This window comes from Tenrec ecaudatus, chromosome 3 (assembly GCF_050624435.1).
Source record: "Tenrec ecaudatus isolate mTenEca1 chromosome 3, mTenEca1.hap1, whole genome shotgun sequence".
Lineage (NCBI taxonomy): Eukaryota > Metazoa > Chordata > Mammalia > Afrosoricida > Tenrecidae > Tenrec > Tenrec ecaudatus.
Window position 1 is genome coordinate 217,082,658 of NC_134532.1, and position 10,497 is coordinate 217,093,154.

General features: G+C 63.9%; 1 protein-coding gene across 2 annotated transcripts in view; it reads left to right on the top strand.

The window, feature by feature from the left end:
* The window catches only part of PCGF3 (polycomb group ring finger 3), a 32,763-nt gene extending 22,523 nt beyond the window's left edge, over window positions 1-10,240 (top strand). For both annotated transcript variants that reach the window (XM_075544554.1, XM_075544555.1), the window contains 7 exons: window positions 745-841; window positions 1,852-1,907; window positions 5,815-5,925; window positions 6,769-6,857; window positions 7,425-7,562; window positions 8,809-8,889; window positions 9,726-10,240. In XM_075544554.1, the coding sequence (XP_075400669.1) occupies window positions 745-841; window positions 1,852-1,907; window positions 5,815-5,925; window positions 6,769-6,857; window positions 7,425-7,562; window positions 8,809-8,889; window positions 9,726-9,773 (620 nt within the window). In that variant the 3' untranslated portion in view covers window positions 9,774-10,240. The remainder of the gene's footprint in view (window positions 1-744; window positions 842-1,851; window positions 1,908-5,814; window positions 5,926-6,768; window positions 6,858-7,424; window positions 7,563-8,808; window positions 8,890-9,725) is intronic.
* The last annotated feature ends 257 nt before the right edge of the window (window positions 10,241-10,497 follow it).

Here is a 10,497-nt window from a genome sequence, read left to right on the forward strand (position 1 = left end):
TTGCTCCCGTGAACACCTGGTGTGTGGGTGTTGGGGCTGGGGAGTCTCCCCTGGTGGGTGCTGAGATACAGCACAGTAGCCGGGTCCCCGCATACAGCAGAGACCCTCTGGAGCACGGCCAGGGCGCCCCGTGTGCGACAGTCAGAGTTGGGCCCCATACTGGAAATGCGTGAGAATGGCCCGTGGGGCGGGGGTGACCCTGGCCGCAGGCAGCGTCGCCGCAAAGGCCCCTTGTGACGGTCTCCACATGTGCGAAGCTGGGGCTCTGGGTGACGCGCACCCAACTGCATGTTTGCCCTGCATGCAGAGGCGCACCCACGGGACCCGTGCTCTGTCATTTTATTTTCCTGGGATCTGGTGTCGTTTCGTCTTACTGGGGGAGATCCTGTGGTCCTGTCGTGGGCTACTCCGTGTGGCCTTTGTCACGAGCCCACGTGGGGGCGTGTGCCCAGGTGCCCCAGCTGGCCATTCTCCTTCCAGCATCCATCCCCCTCGCTCTCCCTGTTTCCACCTGCTCGTCTGCCCCCGGGTGGCACCGACGGGCACCTGGCTGCTTGGCTGTAAGGGTGGAGGTTTGAGACGTCCTGGGAGCGGCCCCAGGCAGCTCCCCCTGCACACAGGAGGCACCCGGGTCACAGCAGAGCCCTGCAGCAGATGGAGGGGCCCAAGAGCTGCAGGCAGACATTTCCTCAGACGTGCCCTCAGGCATGCCCTCTGAGCTCACCTCCGTCTGTCCCACCGCAGTCTGTCGGAGCTGCCTGGTCAAGTACCTGGAGGAGAACAACACGTGTCCGACGTGCCGCATTGTCATCCACCAGAGCCACCCGCTGCAGTACATTGGGTGAGCGCCCAGGGCGGGCCCCCAGGGGTGGGGTGGGCGGTCCTGGGGTCAGTCAGCATCTGGGGCAGCTGGCACGGGCAGGGTCCCTTGTCCCCCCCTGTCAGCCCAGGGCACCCGACTGCACTTGGATTTCTCTACTAAACTGACTAATGGTGGGTGGGAAGTAGAGGGCCAACCTTGGAACCCAGCCCCTGCTGGGGACTATGGTGGGCATCCTGTCCCTGTCCCTGTGTCCCCCCCTGCCCCCCCCAACCTCTGCAGGGAGTCTGGCTTTCTGTCTCCCTGGGCCTCCGGGAGTTGGTCACTGAGTCCCATGCATCAGGGTGCAGGCCACGTGGGCGTGCCGGGGCGTCACCCCTGCTCAGAGCCTGTGGTTTTTAAGAGGGGCTTTGTTGTCGATGCCGGTCAACAACTCTCAGACCCGCAGTTTGAAACCAGCAGCCGTTTCTCAGGAAAAAGACCAAGCTTTCTACTCTTGTCAAGAGTGACAGATCTGGACACTGAGGGGCAGCTCTCCCTTGCAGCCTGCAGAGTCGCCTCACGGCAGCAGGTGCAGAACTGGCAGGTTTCAGGTAGCCAGTGGTGCCCACGTCGTTGGCGCCTATTCTGCTTACAAGGCATGCCTTCCCAGTCCTGGCCCCTCGTGCTGCCCAGGGCCCTGGCCGCTGTGCGCTGACCTGCAGTGCTGAGGGCAGGGCGAGGGGCCTCTGGGGACCTCAGTGCCACTGCAGTGCAGAAGAGACATAGCCAAGGAGGGCCCAATCGGGCGCCTTCGTCCTCGGGCCTGAGACTGGCCGCGGGGTGGGGCGCTCTGGCTACTCTGGCCTCCACCTCGTCTCTGCGTCTGTCCTCAGTTGTCACACCCCAGCTGTCCCAGTTCTCCCCCCGCATCCCGTCCCAAGGCTTCAGGCGGGGCTTTGGGCGACCCCGGCGTGGTGTTGTTGAGTGGAGAGGCCCCAGAGCCGATCGGGCCGGCGTGTGTGGCTGACTCGCTTCTCTCTTCTCCCCAGTCATGACAGGACCATGCAAGACATTGTTTACAAACTGGTGCCAGGCCTCCAAGAAGGTGAGTGTCCACGCCCGCCCCTCCGCTCCCTGGGGTCCCAGCTCCTCAGACAGCTTCTCCACCTGACCTCTCCTTCCTCGACACACAGGAGCCCCCGGGGCTGAGCTCGGGTCCCGCAGACCTGGTAGTCTGCTCTGTGTACCTGGTCACCTGGGTGGGTCACCTAGTCAGGGTCCCCTGGGTTGGGGTCCTCACTGGCAGCACCTCCGAGCTCGTCTGCACCATCTCTGCTGGCATCTCCCTGCCCGGGTAGGGCTTCAGGCTTCTGTTAATCCTGGGAACAAGGTTGGGGTGCATGTGTGAGGGTGCAGCGGGGGGACACCCAACAGGGCTCCGGACTGGGGACCGGAAACACCTCATCCAAGGCCTCGTTGTCTTTTGACCTTTCCCCGAGCTGCTGCTGCACCCCCAGGCCCTCAGACTTGGGGTCCCTGCCGATGACTCTCAAAGGTGGGCCTCTGGCCTTGTGGCCTCTCCTCACTGCCCTACAGGGAGACGCCCCCCTTTTCCTCCCATCTTCCCGCCGACTTCCTGTGGGGCCTGGGGGGCGCTTCCAAACCCAGCCTCGCTGCCTCGCTCGGCACGACTCGGGCACAGAAGTGTGAGGGCGCTGGTAGCCTGCTGTTCAAACTGGCCCCTGAGGAGTCTCGGCTTCCTGAGGGAGCCCTGGGCGTGGGCGCCAGGCTGGAACCCCACACAGATGCACGGGTCTTCGTTGTGGACTTTGTGGGCACGGGGAGTGGGGCACCGTGAGGAAAATGCCCACGGAGCCACCTCCAGTCGGTCCCCTCACGCTCCTCACCTTGGCGGCGCCCCACCCACACTGTGCCTCTTCCCCTGCCGTCTTCACCCCAGAGACGGGCTCCTTTTAACGGACGGCCCACCAGAGAGCAGCCGCCGTCCGTCAGCATGGGGGTTTCCCTCTCTCCCAGATGCCACGGTCTGCTTGTAGTGGGTCAGGATCCAAACGGATGCCCCCCAGGGAGTCCCCGAATTCCCAGGACGCAGTGCCCTTCTGCCCTGCCGTCCCTGCGTGGTGGGACACTCACTGTGGCCTGTCCTCGGGGCTCCGTGTGCACAAGGAGGGCAGAGCAGACGCCCCAGTGGTCCCCGGGTTCTTTCCGAGACCATGAGCCTGTGGTTGGACGTTGGTGGACTTGGTCACGGATCCGGAGTGCCCCTCCCGCTGCCACATGCGACCTGAGCTGTGGCCCGCAAGCTCCTCTTCCCGCGGCTCCAAGTCCCTCCAACGCAGGCCTGGACGTCTCCCACCACCCCTGCCGTGTCATCGCGTGTTCAAGGCTGCGTATTAGTGCGCCCCGGAGAGCAGATGTGTTGGATTGGCCTCGAGTGCCCGCTCTGCCCATGGTGGGCATCTTGGGAGTGGCCTGGAGAATGCCGGGGCTCTTCTGGAGGCCTAGGTAGGGGTAACCGGAAGACCAGCTGTCTGAAACCACCAGCTGCTCCCTGGGAGAAAGCCGTCTTTCCACTCCTGGGAAGGCTTTCCACTCCTGGGAAGAGCCGCCGTCTGCCCTGTCCTGTGCGGTCGCTGTGAGCCCGCGGGGCTGTGTTGGCAGCAGGTCGTATTGGCCTGCTCCGGGCATGTCCTCTGCGCCTGCAGTGGTAGGGTAAGACCATGGGCTGGCCCACGGCTGGACATGGAGCAGTTAAGCTGTTCCTGGCTTCTCAGAATTGCTTGTGGCTTCCACACAGCCGGGATGTGTATCCCCTCCCCTGTTCGTAGGGTAGATGCCCAGCAGGAACGGTGGGAGGGTGCTGGTTGACTTTCTGGATGATCCTGACACCAATGGTCAGATTACGACCCGAAGCGTTACCCCAAAGTGCACCCACCAGGCACTGCACCGTGTCACCATTTCCATCCCCTCTGCGTCCTGGTGGGTGAGAAGATAAACACACACACACACTGCCATCGAGTCGATGCCGACTCAGGGCGACCCCACGGGACAGGGCAGAGCTGACCCTGTGGGGCTTCCGAGGCTCACGCTGCACGGGAGCAGAAGGTTCCGTCTGTCCTGGCTGCTGGGGGTTTCCAACCGGCCAGGTTTGGTCCACAGCCCCACGAGTCACCACGGGGCCACCAGGGCTCCCGGGTGAGAAGCAGAGGCCAGAGGAAGTTTTCCCGCCACGGTGACATCTCGGGAACCCACGGGCCACTGGGTCAGCGCTGGCTCCATGGCAGCGAGTTTGGTCAGCTCTCCTTCCGTCTCACACTCTTGCCCTGGCACAGCCCGGCCTCCCTCGGGCAGCACCAGGCTGGTCCCCCGAAGGTGACGGCCAGATACAGACAGAGCCTGCAGGGGCGGGTTGGCTTCTCAGTAACTGCTGTGAGCCCGTCAGTTCTGTTTCCTTCACGGGGGCCGCGTCCTCTCAGCCCTCTTATCCGCACACCGAGGGATCATGGGAGGGGAGACGCCGGCCGGCAGGAAGTGGACGACTGCAGCACCCAGCTGCAGTGTGCAGGCGACACAGCCTGCTCTGACGCGCTCGCGAGGGTCACGGGTGGAAGTCGACCACACGGGGCTGGGGGCGCGCACGCGAGCGGCGGTGCTGGAGAAGAACGCCGAGTGTTTCGCCCGCTCCGAGGACAGACACTTCCGCCGTGGAAGAGGCGTGGCCAGAGCGCGCCGTCCAGGCAGGCTCACGTGCCGTGGCCGTGTCGTCAGGAGAGGCCGGCCCTGGAGCAGGGCGTGAGCCTGGTAGAGCGGCAGGGCGTCAAGGAAGAGGAAGGGCCTCTGGGCACCTTCTTGGCTAGGGTCCACCCGTCGAGGGACACAGTGAAAGTTCTTCCTGGTCCTTGAATCCTCTCCAACAATGACGGGGAAGCGGAAGCATGCAGGGCACGGGCGTGGCGTGGCAGTTACGAATGGCGTGGCGTGGCAGTTAGAGAATGGCATGGTCCTCCTGCGTCTTGTGAGCTGGCGTCATCGGCCTCCACTGCTGACGCCACATCCGTGTTCACCCGGCAACCTGGTCTTTGGAACTGACCCACGCGTGCAGGACACCTTGGGGTGATCGAGCTGGCCTCCGTGTCTCTGTCCTGGTCAGCGGCGGCGGCATCATCGTCACCCTACCCCACTCCGGCCCTCAGGCAAGCCACAGGCATTCTGTGGGGACAGGGCCTTCCTGGGCGGGCTCCCTCCAAAATTGGCTCTCCGCAGTGGAGTCAAGGCTGATGCACCGTGCTCCCGCAGGGCAGGGCAGAGCTGCCCGTGGGTTTCCAAGACTGTAGAGACCCCTGTCTCTCCCTCGGAGTAGCTGGGGCGGATGTGAACTGGCAGAGCTCCAGGAAGTGGACATGAAAGGACATGGACAAGCCAGGTGGCACCAGGATCACTGAGCTGCGGGCTTGGGGGGGGGGTCACCCACTGGTGCTTGGAATCCAGAGTCCATCAGGTGAGCCCCCCTCAACCCGGCCATCAGCAGGTGGTGTTTCCTGGACCACGTTGCCACTGGATCAGCATAGTGACCAGTGCCCTGGACCGGCTCCATTCGCATCCCTCGGAGCCAGGCCGCCCCGCCTGCATGAGGCGTCTCTCTTCTTCCTGGGCGCCTCCTTAGCGGCCTCGCTGGCTGACCTGAGCCCAAATGCTGGTCCTCGGGGAAGCTTTCCAGGCTTGGTAGAAAGTGCTGCAGGTGTCTCCCCTTCTGGCCCCCCATCCTGTGTGGTCTGAGTTGTGCCTCGGTGTGTCTGCCCTGTACTGGGCCATGGTGTATGCCCAGCCACATACGTGCCAGGCCCTCGGGGTGGGGCACCCTGGCTGCAGAGCTGAGAAGGGCTCCGTCCACGGTGCTCACAGCCTGCGCCGGTTGCCGCCGTCAGTCTTCACGGCTTCCACGGGCACCATGGCCAGGACTGGGCTGAGGTGGACGTGTTCGTTTTCTGCAGCGGAGATGAGGAAGCAGAGGGAATTCTACCACAAGCTCGGCATGGAGGTGCCCGGGGACGTCAAGGGGGAGACCTGCTCTGTGAAGCAGCACTTAGATCCCCATCGGAACGGTGAGTGCCGCCTCCATTCCTGAGGCTGCAAGCCTTCTGTGCGGTGGGGGCTGACTCTGAAGGAGCGCGAGGGGAGGTTGCAGTGATCTGCGTGTTTCCCCGAGCCTCTTGGCCCCAGGGGACCCAGGGGTGTGCACGGGGGACCACTGTGCCCCAGGGGTGCCCTTGGGGACGGTCTGTTGGTTGGGCAGGGACAGGGGGACCAGGAGAATCCCTCGGAGTGCCTGGAACTCGGGGTCAAGGCCCAGAGAGGGAAGCGACGTCCTGAGACGTTCCACCTGTGTGTGGCCGGGAAGTGCCAGGCTGCCTGGTGGTTTGGGGATAGTTGGTGTTTGCATGGTGTACCCTAGCTGGTTGCTGGAGTCTTGGGGGCTGTGGGTTGTTCTCCCTTGGACTGCACTTTCCCAAGTGTTGCCTGTCCGCCTGAGTGTGGCTAGCCCTCTGGAGACCGGTACGGGGCAGATGGACCGCCGTTCACACCAGCCGCACCTGGAGGGGGGCCATGGGCAGAGGCCAAGAGCAAACCCTTTAAAACGGGGGTCGGGCCGTTTCCAAGGCAGCAGCGTGCAGCATCACACTTGGCTCTACGCGGCTCTATGCCAGCAGGCATTCGGACCCCTCGGGCAGACGGCTGGCTGGGGCGGCGTGAGCTTGTGGGTGCCCGGGCCCCTGCCTGCCACAGCCTTCACCTCCTGTGCCTACCCGTCTAGTGCGCGCACCCCAGGCCGCACTCCCTCTTGGCGGCGGAGTCGCCTCGCCAGGGCACCATGTGCATACACGTGCTGTGTGGTTTGGGCGGCGGGGCGGGCGCGGCCTCACGCCAGGCGCTCCGTGTGCGGGCAGGTGAAACCAAAGCGGACGACAGTTCCCACAAGGAAGCCGCCGAGGAGAAGCAGGAAGAGGACAACGACTATCACCGGAGCGACGAGCAGGTGGGCGCGCGGGCGGGCGGGCGGGCGTCCCAGGCTGCCCTTTCCTAACCCCTCCTCCGCCCGCGAGAAAAGGAGGGCCCTTCCCCGTCCGCTCCCCAAGAACCCCGCTCGGGGCTCGCGTGGCGTGGTTTGGTCTACCTCCGTCCCGTACTTTTCTTTTTCTTAATGGACTTGTTCCTGGGCACTGGTCAAGGGTCACAAAGTTGCTCAGTTTCCATGAACAACCAGCCGGGGGGCCGACCACCTGAGCGTCCATCTCCCCAGCCCTGAGAGAGAGGGGGGTCCCAGGACGGGGCCAGCAGGGGGAGGGATGTGGGTGGGTCCGCGGCAGCCAAGAGCTTCAGTCACAGTGCCCCCAGGGCCCCTTCACTCGGGGGTCCATGTACTGCGTTCTCACCAACATGGGGGGGGGCGTGCTCAGGAGGACAGAGTGGCGCAGGCGCCAGCAAGCCCGCCCCCCCGGCCCTGAGGTGACCCGGGTCACCAGGGTGCAGTTCTTGGGTACCCCCCTCCGTGGCCAGGGCCTGGCCGTACCCCGCTAACGAGCCGCCCGTCTGCCCCTGGAAGGTAAGCATCTGCCTGGAGTGTAACAGCAGCAAGCTCCGGGGCTTGAAGCGCAAGTGGATCCGCTGCTCGGCCCAGGCCACCGTCTTACACCTAAAGAAGTTCATCGCCAAAAAGCTGAACCTCTCGTCTTTCAACGAGGTAGGGGCGCACGCGCGCGTGTGTATGTGTGTGTGTGTGTGTGGCGTGATGTGTGTGGTGAGGGGCAGCACTGCCTCGTGGATGCAGAGGCCCTTGCTGCTGGGCCGTGGCGAAGCCTGAAAGGAGAGTCTCTCAGCCCCTGCAGGGACTAGGTCACAGCCCTGGGGGTTGAGCAAGGTCGGCCTGGGAGAGAGCGGGCGGCAGGGCGAAGCCCTTCGAAGATGCGTTGGAAGTTTTCACCCCAGAGGGGAGTTTCTCTTGTTCAGTTTCCACATGTGCCAAGCCCCTGAGCCCCTGCAGTCCCAGCTCGCTGCTCCTAAGGAGAGGGGAGGTCTGGGGCTTGGAGGTGGTAGGGGGTGGGGGACCACGGAAGGAGCAGGCAGGGGGCCACGGGGTAAGCACCTCCATGACCTGGAGAGGGCTCGTCAGGGCCAAGGCTGCCCCCCGCCCCCCTCGGGGCAACCCCTGGTCGATAGAGCCTCCAGGAGGCATGCAGCATCCCAGCGAGACAGGGACAGCACGAGGCCACTGTCTGCACCCCCTGACCGCACCATACCGCACCCCCACCCAGTCTTGTGACTGGGGCCCCAGCCCCAGCCCTTGGGTCCTCGGCTCCCACCTTCCAGTCCTGTGGGCTCAGAGCGACCCCCCAGGACAGGGCAGCCTGTCTTTCTCCTGAGGAGCTTCTGGAGCCTGACGTGGGGACCCGCTCGGCTCTGCCAGCAGGCTGACCCAGGCCTGGGGGGCGGGGGGGTCACCACGATGAGGAGCGCTTGTCTTCGTGGCGGCGTGGCTCCCTGCAAGGACACCTTGGAACGTTGGGCCAGCAGCCTGTGTGACCGGCACAGAGACAGGGCGATTGTTCTCCCAGGACCCTAAAGGCAGAAGGGGGGGAGGGGGGAGTTCGTGGCTGAGGGGGTCAGCAGGCGCCGGAGGTGAGAGGAGCTGGGGGCTGGGCATGGGTGGTGATGCTAACGTGGTAGGTGGGAGAGAGCCTGGGGGCGGGGCAAGGCTAGGTGTTCAGACTGGGCCAGGGGAGCGGTCGCCCAGAGACTCCTTCACCTGAGCCGTCCCAGACAACCCCACCCGCCTTTGTGGGGGGAGGCAGGGACCCACGGAGCCAGACACACCGTCTGCGCCCGCTCCAGGCGCCTGGAGAAACGGGAGGCACCAGGGCGCTGTGCCCTCTCGAGCTAGCGTCCGAGGGCGCAGGGCTGGGCGTCTCTGAGCCGGCCTCCTCCCTCAGCTGGACATCTTATGCAACGAGGAGATCCTGGGCAAGGACCACACCCTCAAGTTCGTCGTCGTCACCCGGTGGAGGTTCAAGGTGAGGCTCCCGGCCTCCCTTGGTGGGGCCATGGTGGGCGGGACGCATTCCCTGTCCACCCTGTGGGCGGGCGTGCCCGTTTGGGGACATCCGGTTCAGTTCCCTCCGGGTACCAGCGCTCCCCCACGCCCGCAAGTACAAAGGTTCCACTCCCCTGCCCCCTGCCACCCTGTGTCTGGGGGACAGATGCTGCCCCTTGGTACCCTCTGACTGGTTGGATTTTATTCTCAAATTTCCCTCCCAGTCTGCCCAGAACTCTGCAGTCAGCGCCCTTCACCCCCCAGGCTTTACCTGGTTTCCAGGCTCAGCAGAAATGCCATCCTGTGCCCAAGAAATGGAAACAGGCCTTTCAGTGGTGGAGGGGGTGGGTGTTAGAGAGTGGCCCTGGGACTTGGCCTTAGCCCCCCGGAGGGTACAGAGCTCCCGACACAGAGCCAGGGGCCTCCCCCAGGTCAAAAACCACATGATAGACTCCTGATATTGTTGCCCGCCCTCCCCTCACCCCAGGAGGGAGACTAAACTGGAGGGGGGTGGGCGTGACCGTGTGGCCTCCTCCTTTGACCCCTGAAGTAGGAGACCAGGTGGATGGTCACCATATCGAGGTTGTGCCAGGGAGAGCGACAGTGAAGAGGGCACACACACACACACATACACACACACACCAGGCAGGAGACTGGAGGGGAAGGGGGCCCCAAGGGAGGACCCCCAAGAACGTGAGATGGGTGTGGTGGGGAGAGGGCCTGAGCTCGGCTGCCCCGGGCCAGGCAACAGGAGCCCCCTCCACCTGTGTCTCACAGGCGCACACACCTGTCCCCGCCGTCCTGTGTGTTTTGCAGAAAGCCCCGCTGCTGCTCCACTACAGACCCAAGATGGACCTGCTCTGAGCGCGGCCTCGGCCACACCACGGACTCTGCCCGTCCCGGGCACCCCAAGGACCCACCCCACGGGGACCAGACTTCTGAATAGAGAATATTTATAACTTTTTGTACGAGAGAGAATTCACAACTCAGCCAGACACTACCAGCACCGTGTTTACAGACGATGAAGACCCTTCACAGAGCCCTCCCCCTGCCTGCGCCGGCAGCGCGGCCCCTGGAAGGAGCGCGTCTCCACACCGACCACCTTTGCTTGCTTTCCAGGTCTTGACCAGAGTCTCCGTTTGTTTCCGTTCAGTCTCCATGAGCTAGGGTTCACGCCAGGCCTCCAGAACTCCCGCGTGCTTTGACGGACTCCTTCCTAAGTTATTGGACAAGACCCCTCTTCACGGTGAACAGCGCTATTTATGTTGCCTTTAGCCTCCTTGAAGACCTAGAAATTATATAAAAAAATTTAATTTAAAAGTATACCAAAAGAGGTTTCCATGAATATGGTGAGTCAGCGGTGGTGTTTCATTCTCCTCATTGGAACGTGGCAAACACAAGAGCTCCGCGGGCCTGCAAGGGGCAGCACAGCCCAGGCAGGGAGGAGGCTCCCCAGCCTCACCCCAAACACGAAGGTGGAGCAGTAGCACTCACTCACTCCCACTTTCCTCGCCTCCCCGTTCCACAGGCCCCACCCGAGGTGGGCTTTACCGGCCCGTGACACTGGTGTGCAGAACAAGGTGGGCCG